Genomic DNA, 16,741 nt, shown 5'->3' on the forward strand with positions numbered 1-16,741 from the left:
TTGGTGGGTTGATGACCAGCCATAAAGCACAGGAGGGAGCGATGAGGAAGGACCTATTCAAGAGAGGAGAAACAAAGGGAGGAGTAAAAGAGAGAGAGTGAAATGGTGGTAGATAAAGACGGGGCCATGAGCCCTGCACCGCCTTACGACTCGCTGTCAGCTCGGGCAAGTCCCTGCCGTACAAAGGAGTGGGAGCAAGAGTTGCACGCTACTCAAAGACTGTCTTCTCCTCTACGACCGGCTCCATCCTCTGTTTCCCGTCGGCCTTCAGCACTCCCTGGCTATCTGCTTTCTCCCTCCCGAGATTACGCTGACCAGCAGCAACGTCTTTCATTATCGCTGTGCTCAGAGGCCTCGCTGGCGCCCCCTGTGCCTGCAGTTGGAGCTGCCCCACCGTGCTGCCGAGCGGTGGGAGTCATGCCCTTGCTGCGCCTTGCACTCCTGATTTTCAGCTTCCTTTTTTGGGCAGCGGGCCTTGCGATCTTCACCCTGGGCATATGGGCGCAGGCTTCGTTATCCGACTACATGCTACTATCGGCGAACCGCTACCCTAACGCGCCCATCGTCTTGTTAGGCACAGGTGCTTCTGTGACCGCCTGGGGTTTTTTAGGATGCTTGGGAGTGGCTGCCAACCTTCCTTACCTTCTGCGGGTGTATGGCTTCTTCCAGTTGGTCACACTCATAGGTGGACTAGCAGCGGGTCTCTCAGGGCTCTTCTACAGGGAGGACATCGCTGAAGGTTTCCGTAGCGGACTTCAGAAAGCTGTATTGGATTATGGAGAAGACGAGGGCTGCGCAGACGCGCTTGACAGCCTTCAGAGGGCGCTGGAGTGCTGTGGCGCTGAGGGTTGGCGTGATTGGCTAATGTCCGATTGGGCTATCCAAGATGCTGTGTACTTAACAGGAAGTTTGGGGAATGATTCCTCCGCTGTGTCTTTACCAGACAGTTGCTGCATAAAACGCAAAGGCTGCCGTAACAGACCGTTGCCAGAGAATGGAGGCAGGAACATCGAGCGAGCAGGGATTCATGCTCATGGTTGTTTCCGCAAAGTCTTCAGCTTGGTAAATGACAATGTCTTTCACATTGCAGCAACAGTCCTAGGCCTTGCTTTCATACAGGTGGCAGGTATAGCCCTTGCATGTCTGCTTGCCAATCGTCTTTTGCCCAGACCGCAAAGACAAGCCCGTTGAAATAAAAAGTATTGTGAATTTCCTTTGCCTGGGCTTTTGTATTACTTGCTGCAGTGTCTTGAGTTTAGATCAGTTTATAAGGAAGAAACCAGTCAATGTTTTATGGACAAATGAAAGAGAGAAAAAAAATCCAAAATACTGCAAATGTTTAGGTAGAGCATCATTTAAATATGTGCATTCTTTGATTGTTGCATGACACTGAATGACTTGTGATTTTGTCCAGTAGTTATGCAAAGTAAAAGAAAGTCAAGAGTTTTATGATATGAGATTGTTGAATTGTATCTCTTTGATGTTTGTAGACATTCAGTTTTATTCAATTACTGATTAAAATATCATGTATTAACATTTTAGAAAATTGTCTATATGTCTTGTTAATATGCATTCTGTAAATTGTTTTTTCTATTAATAACCCATTAGAAATGTAACACTGATTGTAGACTCCATGGGGTTTAATTCATTATAAGGTTTCTAAACTCTTTTCCTATTGAATGCTTTACTGGCAGATAATTGTAATTGTACATTGATTCTATAAATATTGTCACTTAAAAGAAAAAACTAAAAAATAGGACTACTTTCTAAAAAATGAATGTATAATAACAATATATAATTCATAATTGTGAATTGTTGCTTGCAACCCATTTCATTTAATATTCTGAAATGAAAAGATGCATGGCGGAATGTGTTTTTTATTTATTGGAACTGATTAGATCCTGAAAAATGCGCTTAATGTAAAATAATGGAGCCAGATTGAATGTAAGTTTAAAAATCACCAAATTAAAAATAAATGAAAATAATATGAGAATAAAAATAACATATTTCAACTCAGCTGACCTTGAATGTGTCTATCATGTAAAAAAAAAAAGAGTTAAACAACAGCAACTATTAACTTTGTAGACTCGATCCACTTTTGAAACCATGTATGCACTGCACAGCTTCATCTGGTTGTGTGGTACATTTTATTGTTCTTCCTGAAATGGAAGACACTTGATTTATGTTTTGATTCACCAAAGGTAGCCGACCGAACCACAATCTGCAATTTCAAACAAGCTTATTTATGAGGGTCTGAATTTCTTTATCACACCCCTGCTGCAATTACAAGCAAGTGATAAATCATTGGAATCTGGGACAGGCACTCTCTCTTTAATGACCTGCGAACAACTAGCTCCTTCAGATGACTGTAAAATGTATTAAACTACAGTAGTGATAGGCTACTGCAGACGGTAGGAAAAATATTGGAAATACATGAACATAGGAATGTTGTGGTTTACGGTGTGCATGCGGTGTTGAGTCTTTAATCCCTTGAAGAATAATCTTATTCTTGAATAGAGCACCTGCTAACGGTTCACAGTGCAAGTGCAAGACAAACTTTCATTAGTATCAGAATGGCACAAATTCTCACCCCACTACAAAGACTAAAGTTCAACAACGTTGCATTAAAAACACCGCCGCTGGATTCATCTCTAGTTTACCTTCCAAATTGCGCAAATTGAAATTGCGAATTGAAAATACGCCCAATAAGAGCCGGTCCGAGCCTTTTGGGGGCCCTAAGCAGAATTTGATTTGGGGGCCCCCTCCCACTACGCGAAGTCTCCTGTGCTTGACAATTATTGACACAAATGTCACGCAATAATGATACATTATAAATGAATACAGTGAGGTTATGTATTAATACAAAAGAAATACTTAATAAAAAATAGATGCCTACTTAAATAAAAAAGTTTTAACTTTTACTTTTACAAAGTCTTTGAAACTTCTTAAAACAAACAGTCTCAAAACATATAAAATAAATTATTTGCTAAAATAATGACAAAACTGAGAAATCAGAAACATAATAAGAGCAAGGGTTCAACAATGACAATTATTGTTGAAAACTGTAAAAATATTATTATTTCTCAACTGTCTCAATACAGTGTAACTGTCCTCAAAATCTTTATTTTTATTATTATTGTAACAGACTTTGTTTGATTGTACATGACAGAATCCAACAAAGTCTGTTACTATAATACCTGTAATAATGTACTGGCGCTCGCCTCGTTGTATGCGTGTATGCACATATCTATATCTATTTTTCCCCTCGGGGCTTGCCGTAGATAGAAAAGGGTCGTGCGCACTTGGTACTGGAGTGTAACTGTCATCAAAATCTTTTTTTATTTTTATTATTGTAACAGACTTTGTTGGATTGTACATGACATAATCCAACAAAGTTATAAGTTACTATTATACCGGTAATGATGTACTGGCGCTCGTTGTATGTGTGTATGCAATCTATTTTTCCCCTCGGGTCTTGCCGTAGATAGGAATGGGTCGTGCGCACTTGGTACTGGAGTGTTGCGGGTTTTTGGAGTTAGTGATATGATCTGTGGTATAATAAAGTGGAGAAGAGTTCAAACTGCTATGTTTATTATTTATTCAAACTCAGGGGCGGTTTCTTCATTAGGGCGATGCACCACCAAAGTGTGAAAGGGACTTTTTCAATCACATTCACAATCTCATTCAACCACAGCGTTACGCTCATATACCGTAAAAAAATAGGTTACGCTAGCAGTCACTGTGCCTCTGGATATAGTCCAACCAGCGTCATGTCACGTTCTGTGGAGTACCGCCTCTTTTTGGGCGATTTCACTCTGGCTGAGAATTGCCCAGAGTGTTCCCATAGACTTACATTCAAAGACGTTTTTTTTTTCGAACTGCAGGCACTGCCATGCATTCTCTATGGGTTACGGGAGGGCTCGCACTAACGTTCTTACGTCATCATACGTATCCTTAACTTGTGCAGCGATTGGTGGGAACAAACATACACTATTAAAAATCTTTAAGATTAAGTGACAAATAATATTTGAATTTTTTTTGAATTTGAAAAAAAAAGAAAAAATGAAACCCTACTTTAATATCTTTATCAAATGTGATTAAAAAATAAAAGAGAACGAGAGCGAGAGAGACTGTTGGGACATCTCGCGAGTTGTTGAGGCCAGTTGAACTTGAACGTCATGGCGAACACAGTTAATTTTATCGTGTCATTAATTCAGCCGTCGTAGTAATCAGGATATTTCAGGAGCAAGCAATAGTATCCAGCTGCAGACCCGCAGCACCACCAGTTTCAGAACCCCAGCGCCAGAACCGGAAGTAAGGGGCGGAGCTTACGTTCTAACACCAGCGCCAGGACCGGAAGTGAGGGGCGGAGCTTACGTTCTAAACCGAGTAACGCCACCTAACGTTTTGGAGCGTAATTTGCTTAGACACGAAACGTCATTATTACACACGAAATGTCATACTTTATACCTATTATAATGATACATTAAGGTATAGTACAATAAGCATTTAAAACATTGATTTTGTGTAATATAATTCTATATAGTTATCCGTTTTATTGTATTATGAGAGTTACTTCCTGATCGTGAAAATAATGCTTGAAACTTATGGTCATTTTATATAAAATATACTTTATTTCACAAGAAAATGTGCAGCATGCATTTTTCTTTATGTAAAATAATGTCAAAAATCTAAAAAGAGAGAGAAAATCCGGCATTGTTTTAAAAGAAACCATAAAAATGTACCGTACTTCAAATAATAGCCGAGTCCCAAATAGACGATTGTCTCTTTACACGCCTGGTGTGGCTGCAGGTCTGGGTAAATATAAGTCCGGTCTCAAATAGAGGTCGGGTCTGTTTTTTTGTTTCAGGTTGTATTAAATCTTCTAAAACCCGTCAGATCGTCCGCTTTTTGGCGGAATATAATGACTGCTGCGCATGACAGGGCGCTTAACGAGCAGAGAGAGAGAGAGCCCCGGCCGCGCGCGCGCACTCTCACGTCTTCAAACAACAGCACTGTCTTGCTCTTTATTTGTCACATACCAGTTATAGTTCATACAACGAGCAGTGACTCACTGTGTAATAAAAACATACCCTAAATATTATTTAAAAGGTGCAACAATTTTTAATATTTTTAAATACTTGCAAAAATAACCATGCTTGTGTCATTGTAAATAATTCCGCCCCTCCCTCACTTCCGGTTCTGGCGCTGGGGTTCTGGCACTGGGGTTCTGAAACTGGTGGTGCTGCGGGTCTGCAGCTGGATATATCTCGGAGCAAGTAGCAACAGGAACAACAAGATCTAGGAGGGCCTTGGGAGAAGAAGACAAGAGGCTGTCTAAAGAGGTATTTATTGCTGACCATTTAAATACTTGAGTGTGGGGAAATCTCACTTTGTTTTTACAATCAGTTTAGGAAAGGATGGTAGCAGTCTTTTTTACTCCTAGCATTGTACTTTGAAATTTAAGATAAGCTGTTAATTTATCCATTCCATGGGTGGAGCTTATCCTTATCAATCATCCAAACATTGCCCCCCCCCCCCCCCCCCCCCCGAGAGATTTTGCAGGAGCCGCCACTGTTCAAACTGCTACCCTTACACCTAGAAGGTTAAGTTCCCCTGTGGCTATTTTCTCCAACTCAAACCGATACCGTGACTATGGGCAGTTGCGCACGAATTGTCTATGCACTCGCGAGGTGTCTAGATTATGCGCATGACTTAAACGCTGGCAGACACAGCAGCAGTTGTTGGCAGGTATATTGATCATGAAATCAGAATTTTCCTGTCTTGAATTAGTCATTCATTCATTCATATTCATTCATTTATGTCACTTGTTTAAGTCATCAAAAAAAAAAAAAAATTAAACTTGATTGGGCGGCCCCCTGGTGGCCAGGGGCCCCCAAGCAGCCTCTTAGTTCGCTAATGACTCGGGCCGGCCCTGCGCCCAATGGAAACATGGCAAGTGCGCAAAAACACCCATTTATCGCAGAAAAGTTTTTACGGTCGCATGGGGTGGTTTTTCAGGCAATTCGAAAAAGAAATATTTCGCAAAACTGCAATGGAAACAGTTTTTGCCCATTCACAGGTCACCTGACGTAGATGAAGAGGTATGTTTGGACATAATAGGAGAGTTCTTTATTAAATTAATAAAAGACGAAAGAATTACAGGAATAGATTCTAAACCTTAAAAAAAATTCCACACTCAAGACCCCAAAGCAGATATGAGGGAGAAACACCCAGAAAAACTGCTTGGATAATGTTCACGCATATGTCTTCGATTAGTAATAATGTCCAGTGCAGTGGCTTGGATATACGTCAACCTACCAACATCCGTCGATATGATTTTTTGAATGACTTATCGTGAGAGGAAAAAAATACATTTTAGGTGCATAACATCGATTAATGGAAACGCCGTCATTTCGCAATAGTTTTTTTTTTGTCGACAAAAAAATCGCAAAAAATTTGTGCTAATCTGTAATGGAAACGCGCAGGAGATGGCGCTATAGTCCACATGTTGTTACCTTTAAAAGGTGTCGAGTTAGAATTGAAGTGTGTTGAACCTGCTGCCAATTAAGTTACTGGTTGGGCTTGCTTGTCCAGCTTTTGGATTTGAATACATCTCTAAGAATTGAGAACTTTCTTTGCCTCATGCCTACCAGGATTTAAACGTTACATTGAGCAAACTTCTGACCCGACCATCACAAGCCGGCTGTGCTCGGTGGGAAATTCAGATTAAAGGCGCAGGACGGACGCCTAAACTCGGTACCGTTACTAATACATATATTATGCTAAACATATAAATATTCCCACGTGCTTTGTTTTTATTTTAAATAATTAAACATGCTTTGTTTTTATTTTAAATAATTAAACATGCTTTGTTTTTATTTTAAACAATTAAATCTATAATTACCCAGACCAATTTTGTTGTATCATTGTGCTGTTTGCATCTGTATCCATTGGTTATTTTCGCTGATTGAACATGTTCAATCAGTGTTTTGAGTTGTGAAATGTCTGAGAAGTGACGTGATGTGTAATCTGGTGAATGTCCGCATTGGTCAGTGTCTGTCTGTGCTGTGTGATTGGCTTTAAGACTATAGAGAAAGGAATGCATTATTTACTAAATTATGTTCAAAGAATGTTTAAAATCCTGAAGTCTGCAAAACAAATGAACTATTTACTTGATTACAGTGTTAAAAATGGGTTTTAGTGTTAAAGCTCATCAGCAAAGATTGTAGAGAAGTTTGGTTTGGCCTACACTGAGATTTGATGGATCTCTCATGAAGTTTTTTTTTTTTTTTTTTTAGATGTTACTCATGTCCAAGCCCAAGGTTCACAGTACAGCCATCTACTGGCCAGATTTATCTGTACAACAAATTTAGGACTATGAATAATAAGATATACTGAAATGCATCCTCACTATTTGTTTAAGTATTTTCAAATGTTTGCACTCATGAATCTGTCCATATTTCTCATCAGATTTGGCTCATTTGAGATATTCCACCCTGCAGATGACTTCAAAGGTTGACAGGGACCTAGTGTTGGACGGCCTGATGCCTGTGCACAACATTATACCCTGAAATACAAAGACGACATTTTCAAGAGAGGAATGCTACCTTCTTTAGAGAGGTTTTTAACAATTATTATATATATATATATATATATATATATATATATATAATATATTTTGTGTGTGTGTATATATATGTGTGTGTGTATGTATATATGTTTACCCTATAGCTCAGTAGCGAACCGTATCTCTTGAAACTTGGCGCTCTAAATACCTTCCCTCATCGGGGAAAAAAGTAAAATCATCCTAGCTTACTGTATAGTACTGCATAAGTTACCTTTGACACGAAATGCAACAAGCAAACATCAGAGTGAGCGTGAGAGTTATCACCAAAATTAAGCCCAAAGTAATAAAATGCAAATCATCATTACAAAGAATTCCATCATCACACAATCTGTGTCATTTCAGCGTAAAATGGAAAATGTAAGTGGCTACAAAACCAAAAAAATTTAATGTATGTCGGCGCATCATGACAGCGCTCAGACTAAAGTACATTAGCGACAGACACTTCCGCATGTTGATGATGAATCATATCATTAGACTGGCACAGCAGCTGATGATTAAATGCATTTACCAGACCGTATTAAACTTGTGATTTGGGAAAAAAATCAAATATTATATAAGTTTTTCATATAAAACTTTGTTTTCTCAAATAAAGCTTAACATATAAACATATATTCTGCCGGCGGCCAGAATAACCTATTAGATATTGCGTAACGTATTCGATTTTAAATAACTTACCCAAACAGCAAACAATTCCAGCAGTAAGCTTTAGCTTCTTGATTGATACTGTCATCCAGGGGTATTGTTTAATTGCTGGGATTGAAATGCTTTAAAAAGGTTTGGCTTTCTGCCCCAAATTAAGCTCTGGTGTAGGTCTTCCTTTGCCAATTAACTGCTGCTTTCCTTCAAAAATGAATCGTGAAAACGGCATGGATAATAATTTAGCAATGATGTTCTCATGGGCAGTCATGGCCTAATGGTAGCAGAGTTGGACTGGTGACCCAAAGGTTGCTGGTTCAATTCCAGTACCGGCAGGAATATGACTGAGGTGTCCTTGAGCAAGGCACCTAACCACCAATCGCTCCCCGGGCGCCACTCAAGGCTGCCCGCTGCTCCGGGTGTGTGTATCCACGTTTGCAGTGTGTGTGTGTTCACTACTCACTACTCTGCTCCTAATGTGTGTGCACTTACTTGGATGGGTTAAATGCAGAGGTCAAATTCCAAGTATGGGTTACCATACTTGGCCATCACGTGTCACTTTCACTTTCACTTTCACTCATTAATGTTGCTTGTATTTACCATAGCACTAGCTATTTTATCGGTCCTGTGGAGGGAGACATAAGAGAGTCATGATGAGGCTTCAGAAGTGAAACATGGAAAGAAGGGGAGGTAATGTAAAACGGTAAGTAAGATCATTCATTTTTCTGTTGATAATGAAGGGGCCGATGAAACGGGCACTCCGCTTTCCTGAAGGCAGCAGGAGGCGAATATCCCTGGTTGAGAGCCAGCCCAGAGCTTCTGTCCTGGATGGTAAGTGGGCTTCACTGTTCTTCTTGTGTCAGCCTGTCTCTTTAACCTCCGCACTGCCCTTTGGAGATGGGTGTGTGCTGAGTCCCATTCCCCTCTCGCCCTCCTGAAACCAGTGGTTTACAGTTGGAACCTCTGACGGCTCTCCTGATCAGGGAAACAGGGGAGGTTGGTAGCAGTGGATGCACTGGAAGAGTGTGAGTCCTGTGGTGTTTTGACGGAGGGAACTTTGTGCATACTCGGCCCAGGGTAGGATGGCCCAGGTTCCAGCTGTGTTGATGATTGTGGCAGTATCACCGCAGGTATCGACCTATCTTTTGGAACTTGCAACAGTTTGGCTGTTGGTTTGGGGCTGGTAGCCAGAAGGCAAGCTCACTGTCACTCCAAGAAGCTGGAAGATAGCTTTTCATACATGAGAGATGAATTGGGGAACCCTGTCAGACACCATATATTCTGGTAAGCCATAGTTGCGGAACACATGGTAGAACAATAACTCTGCTGTTCCATGGCAGTGGTCAGAGCTTTTGAAGAGGAGACAAATGTGCTGAGTCCATGAGGGACATTCGTGGGGCAGATGGTACATAGACGCATCCCTCAGGACCTGCTGGTGGAGCAGGTTCATGCTGAGTGGCGGCGTGAATCTGGTCATCTAATGCCATTTGGATGGGACTCACGTTGATGGCTGGAGGGATAATGGTTTCAGGCTGTAGCAGTGCGAGTTCTGGTCAGTAGAATCGTGAGAGAGCATCCGCCCTTTACATTATTGTGCCCTGGACAATGTGACAGTGAACTGGAAACGGGTGAAGAAAAAGGCCCACCGGTCTTTTCTAGAGTTGAAATGGCAGGCTTCTTGTAGAAGCTCTTAAGTTGCCATGATCTGTAATCACTTGCAAGGGGTGTTGAGCACCCTTCAGCCAGTGCCGCCAGTTTGAGAGCTAGGAGCTCACGATTTCTGATGTCATAATTCTGCTGAGTCCATAAGGGACACTCGTGGGGCAGATGGTACATAGATGAATCCCTCAGGACCTGCTAGTGGAGCAGGTTCATGCTGAGTGGCGGCGTGAATCTGGTCATCTAATGCCATTTGGATGGGACTCACGTTGATGGCTGGAGGGAGAATGGTTTCAGGCTGTAGCAGTGCGAGTTCTGGTCAGTAGACTCGTGAGAGAGCATCCGCCTTTACATTATTGTGCCCTGGAAAATGTGACCGTGAACTGGAAACGGGTGAATTAAAAGGCCCACCGGGCTTTTCTAGAGTTGAGATGGCAGGCTTCTTGTAGATGCTATTAAGTTGCCATGATCTGTAATCACTTGCAAGGGGTGTTGAGCACCCTTCAGCCAGTGCCGCCAGTTTGAGAGCTAGGAGCTCAAGATTTCTGATGTCATAATTCTGCTCCGACGGGGACAGCTTCTGGAAAAGAAGGCACATGGATGGAGTCGTGGTGGTTCCCCCTGCCGCTGAGACAATACCGCTCCAACGCCACAGGTGGAGGCATCTACTTCTATCACAAACAGTAATTCATGATTTGGGTATTGGAGAGTAGGAGCAGTGCAGAAGGCTTCTTTTAATAGGTGGAACGCTTTATCAGCATCAGGGTTTCTGGACAGAGACTTGGGCTGTTGACGGAGCAAAGATGTGGGAGGGGATCCAATACATTTACGGTTGAAGTTGGCAAATCTTCAGAAGATCTTTGACTGAAGAAGGCTGTGGTCAGTTCTTGACGGCTTTTTCCTGATCCATTTGAATGCACTGTCCATCGATGATGTACCCTAAGAAGTGGATGGACGGGCGCTGGAACTCGCAATTCATTATCTTTAGATACAGTTGGTAGTCAGTAAAGGGCCTGTGTAGTGTGATGGCGATGGTCGGGCAGGTTCCAGGAGTAGATTAGGATATAATTTATGTAGATAATAACAAAACGATGGAGGGCATCCTGAAACACCTCATTCATGAAACTCTGGAACACGGAAGGAGAGCTGGACAACCCGAACGGCATGACCCGGTACTCGTATGGCCCTTGGTGTTACGTAGGCGTTTTTCCCACTCCTCTCCCTTCCAGATCCGGATGAGGTTGTATGTGCTACGCAGGTCCAGCTTAGTGAAGATACAAGCTCCCCCCAGTTGTTCAAAGGAAGATGGGACCAGGGGAAGTGGATACAGTTATTTGATGGTTTTGATCCTTTAGAGTACGATAATCAACCATCCTCCTTGACCACAAAGAATAAATTCGAAGTGGCAGGGGAAGTAGAGGGCGGGATGAAACCTTGTTTAAGTGCTTCTTTGATATACTCATTCATGGCCTTCTGCTCCAGGATTGATAATGGATTAATTTTCCCCTTGGGCAATATGGCCCCAGCTACCAGGTCAATAGCACAGTCCCATGGTGTAAATTTGGTTTCCAGTAGTTTGCTAAACAAATCCTGGAACGACCGATGTCTTTATTACTCTATTTCACAGACTTAGAAAACATAAGCACTTTGATTGATGCATTTCATAAGCCTTGCAAAGGTACCTCATATAGTATATCAGTAGAAGATGATAACGATGGTGACGGTCAACAGAAAGTTTCTCCCCATGCTCACCCTGCAGCCACGTTCCAAACCCCAAGATTCCCCCAACAGGTGAGCACACACACACTTATACAGATACCACACCCCCGGTCCCACCCACAGTAACCGATGACGTCACGATGCGTATACACATACACAACAGTAGGAAGAAAAGAAAAACTATCATAGAAGACAAGTCAAACCCAATGTATGGCTCCTACATTACGGCCCCAAATTATTTCATAGTAATAATTGACCACCACCATCACCTTACGGGAGACAAACACCAATTAAAAATGCAAAGTGAAATGTTAGTCCTTTAAAAGTCCTTTAAAGTCCAATAATGTCAAAGTTCATGTCTGCTATATCCAAATATCTTCACTGCCCCTCTGCTTCCTGCAGAAGGCAGCCTTTGGTTATTGGCCTGGTCAGATAGCTGGTTTTAGTTTTAATCCGTACACTTCGCACCAGTCCATTTTTGTCCGGAACGGTATCCACAATTCTTCCTATAATTCAAGTATTGCGAGATGCCATATCATCCACTAGCACCACGAGATCTCCTGGAACAAAGTTTCTTTTGGCAGTATTCCACTTCCGGCGCTCCTGAAGTCCAGGAAGGTATTGCTTCACCCAGCGCTTCCAGAACAAATCCGACATGTACTGCACTTGCACCTCAAACTAACCTCAAACGGTCCAAAACAGTCCAGACCCCCTTGACTGAAAGATGGATCATCAGGAGTTATGTTGTGAGGAAGGTCAGCCATTTTCTGCTGTCCAGGTGAAGCAGACAATCTACGACAGATGACACTTAGTCAAAACCTTTCTGATGGCAACACAAGCACCAGGAATCAATACTTCTGACGCAGATGAAAAAGCGTGTGGTTTTGTCCACCATGGCCTGTTTCTTGGTGTACATGACAGAGAATAAGATTGGAGATGTGTTTATCTTTAGCCAGTTTAACTGGATGTTTTGCCTCAACTGGCATAGCTGCTCTACTAAGCCGTCCTCCAACCCTAATGAGATCACCATCCAGGATTGGGTTAAGCTTGTAGAGGTGGCTCGTCCTCCTTACACACTCTCCTTTCTTCAAGTTGGCCAGTTCTTCCAGAAATTTTTTTTTTGACAAATTAATATCTGACTCCGCTACGACCATACCCTTTGACATTTTAGCCTTAAATCCTTCCATCTGGACCTGTAGCTCTTTCTTCAACTGCTCAGCACTTTGTTTCAATTCAGAAAGAGTTCCTCTCAGTAGCTTTCGATGTCGCACCAGAGACAGAAGCAAGGTCTTAAACTTGAGAAGCCAACCGACAGCCCTTTTAAGACGGAGCCAGGAGGAAAAGTAATCAATGAGCTTCTCCACTTGACTGACCTGCTCAACCGACAGCCCTTTTAAGACGGAGCCAGGAGGAAAAGTAATCAATGAGCTTCTCCACTGGACTGACCTGCTCAACTTGAGCCGTGTTTACCATCACAGCCTTGACCTCCAGGTCTCCAATAAGAGGGTTTTCCAAGGTCTCAGGATGTTCGGGCCAACTGCTCTCAGGCTCAAGAAGAAAGTCAGGACCACAGAGCCATGCACCAGTCTTTAGCAATGACTGAACTTTAACACCTCTGGAGGCTAGATCCGCAGGGTTGGTTAATGTATTCACGTACCTCCATTGGGATACGTTAGATATTTTCAATATTTCAGACACTGTTTGATATGAAGATTTTAAATCTGGACGTCTCTTTATATATTTCAGGACAGAAGTCCTGTCCGTCCAAAAGACCTACTCTTGAAGGTCCATTTGCAGCTCCTTCTTCCACAACTTGTCCATTCTGCTAGCCACCACCGCGGCAGTCAGCTCCATCCGGGGAATGGTGACAAGTTTTAGAGGAGCTACTCGTGCCTTTCCCATTATAAATACACTGTGAGTTCGCCTGTTATCGTCATGGAGCAACAGGTAAGTCACAGTCCCAAACCCTTCCTCACTTGCATCTGCAAAGTGATGGAGCCGAGCAGAGACAAGATGACCACAGTCCAAGTTTTAAGCACCTACTGACTTCCCAATTTTCAAGGTCATGAAGTTCTTCCAGCCAACCAATCCATTTTTCAGCAACAGAAGAGGGCAAAGGATCATCCCATCCCAAAAGGCTCCTGCAAAAGTCTTGGAGGATTTTCTTGGCGGATAAAACAACAGGTGCCAAGAAACCAAGAGGGTCATAAATCGAACTAGTCACAGACAAGATTCCTCTTCTTGTGAGTGGGTGGGTTTTAAGTGTGATTTTTAAACTTGAAGGACTTAGATTGGACACACCACTGTACACCTAAGGCATACTCTATTGGCAAAGCCAGTATTACTATTCATTATTATAGTATCACTATTCAAATCCAGATCTTTCACCTCTTTGGCTCGCTCCTCCTGAGGAATAGTAGCGAGAACAGTGCGTCGGTTACTAATCCATTTTGTGAGCTTGAAACCGCCTTCAGCACACAAGGCACTAAGCTCTCGACATAAAGATACTGCTTCCTCTTCAGAGCCAACAGACACCAAACAATCATTGACGTAGAAATGGTGCAGGACAGTGTTAACTGACATAGGACTGAAGCACTTTTGATTGTCTTCAGCACACTTCCTCAAGGCGATACAGACACAACTAGGGAAGAAAGTAGCACCAAACAGATGTGCCATCATTCTATACTCCACCAGCTCCCGACTGCAATCTCCATCAGGCCAGGAATCTCAACAAATCAGAGCTGGCAAGATATGTGAATGTGAGGACTCCCACTAACAAATTTGTGAGATCTGGCCCTTGAAGAAGCTGTGAGTTCAAAGATGTCCCCTGAAACGTGACCCCATAATCAAAAACTACCCGCAGTTTTTTCTTTTTAGAATGATACACCCCATGATAGGGTATATACCACAACCTTCCATCACTACGGGCCCGCTGCTCAGTTGGAACTCTCTCTGCATAGCCATTAGCCAACATCCTGGACATGGCCAACATCCTGGCTTTATTCAAAAGTCTTAAGACTCAATGCACGCTGTTCTGCAACTGTCTTATTGTTTGACATTTTGAGGTATCTTTGCTTTACTGGCAAACCAATACTGTAATGACCATCAATGAGCTTGGCAGACTCTGAGACCAACTCAATGAAGCGCTTATCCTCCCTTGACAGACCAGGTTGTTCATCCTGCAAAGTTTCAGGGAAATCCACCTTCAGCTGCTTCTCCCAAGGCTCATCAATCCTCGCCACTGAGATCCGATTGACTGATGTCGGGCTGCAAACATTGATCACTGATCTGACAATCTCCATGGAGCGGGCCATTCACCGTCCAACCCAGGATGGTCTTAATTGCATAAGAACCCCAGTTCACTGCACAAACCACCTTCCATGGCTCCAGAGCTTGAGGGACGTTAATGCCGATCAGAAGATCCACATCAGCATCGATCTCTGGTATTTTTATGTATCTTAGGTGCAGCCATCTTTGGAGGTCCTTTGAGCGTGGAATGTTATCTCGATGAATAGGCATGCTCCATTGAGTAAAAATCTCAGGCAGGCCACAAAAGTAGTTTGAATCCAGCCCCAGCGACTTCCAAGTCTGACAACTTGTAACTGTCTACCACTTTCTTTTGTCCCATAGTTCTAAGGAGGATTCCCAGCTTCTTCCCTGTAAGATTGAGCCGGGTCATGAGTCATTCTGTACTAAGGGTTGCACGACTACTGATTTCTGCTAGTCGATTTCTTATAAAAACAATACTCGAGTTACTCGGCTACTCGTTGTTCATGCTACTGTAAATGAAAAGACATGAAATGGTTCTTATCAATAATAAGATAATTCAACAATTAGGCTACACAAGTAAACTCTCAAAATATTATAATTATGACATTACATATTTTAATTTCCATGTAACAGAGTAAAGCCAAATAAATAGCTGTTCTTGTCTTTCAATACAGATGCAATGTCCGCTTTTAGGGTCCGTTCACATATCGCTTCTTTAGCCGCTCAAGTTTATTTCAAATGTAGGCGCGCGGCAAGTGCACTCATAATGGAAGCAACGCAGTTGCAACGCACCTGTGGTACGGCGCGCTCATTTTTCCAGGCGCGCTTATGCCTTGGCGAGATGAAAACATCTCAACTTCTCAGAATGCTGCAAGTGCACCGCAGGTCATGAGTCAAAAACTACCGATAAGCTTGCATTTCCGTAACAACATCGAAAGCTTGGCCTAATAGCTGATCATAGCAGTTCACTGCAGGTTTTTATTTCTTATCTCCATAAATATTTCTAGTAGTAAAGCTAATGCAAGGGCTAGAAATCATTAATCCTTTGTTGATATTTCCTCGTAATCATGGAGAGAGCGCAGTTCATGGTTGCATAGCAACGACAAACACCATGGGAGTGTGAGCGCTTGTGGAAAGGAGGAGAGCGTTTTTAGGCGTGGTATGTGAACAGCCTCTTACAGAGTTGGCAAATTAAATATTTTTGTCATCCTTGATGAAATACTTCCACACATCTAATGTGTGGTGTCTGTTGATGACGTTCGCCATTTTTGAATTAATTTATGTTTAATGGATGCTCGAGTAGTCGATTGTTTCCCACAGCACCGACTAGTGGTTGAAGTACTCGATCTCTCGACTACTCAACTAGTCTGTGCAACCCCTACTTTGTACAAAACGAGGCGGCACTCCCCGGATCCAAAAACGCATATGTGACCAAGGTCTATTGCCCCCTTTTAGATTTCACCTGAACAGGCAAAATAGAGAGCGTACAGTCCTGCTTACCGGCCCCAGTCAAGCCAATGGACTGAACAGACACCACAGCACCTTCTCTGGCCATTTCCAAGCCACCATTGGCCTGAGTCGAACTCTTTTGTTTTGCTGTGGGGTGAATATGCAACAATGTGGGGTGCCTATAATTGCATACTTTACATATCAGATGATTTCTGCAATCTTTACTCATGTGCCCAACACACAGACATCCAAAGCACATATGGTTATCCTTCATAAAATAATTTTTTTCATCTTGTGTCCTTTTATCTAAAATAAGGCAAACAAAAAAGAGGGTCACTTTCTATCTTGACTTGCCTCTCAACAAACTCCACAATGTCT

At 42.5% G+C, this 16,741-nt stretch overlaps 1 protein-coding gene across 1 annotated transcript; it reads left to right on the forward strand.

Annotated features, from left to right (window-relative positions):
* Positions 1-126: 126 nt before the first annotated feature.
* LOC143742133 (tetraspanin-7-like) lies at positions 127-1,270 on the forward strand. Its single transcript, XM_077234821.1, has one exon. It carries the CDS (start codon positions 127-129, stop codon positions 1,189-1,191), a length of 1,065 nt encoding a protein of 354 aa, XP_077090936.1. The 3' UTR covers positions 1,192-1,270.
* The last annotated feature ends 15,471 nt before the right edge of the window (positions 1,271-16,741 follow it).

The sequence above is a fragment of the Siphateles boraxobius genome, unplaced genomic scaffold (assembly GCF_051911475.1).
Source record: "Siphateles boraxobius isolate OS27281-9 unplaced genomic scaffold, OSU_SipBor_1 19, whole genome shotgun sequence".
Lineage (NCBI taxonomy): Eukaryota > Metazoa > Chordata > Actinopteri > Cypriniformes > Leuciscidae > Siphateles > Siphateles boraxobius.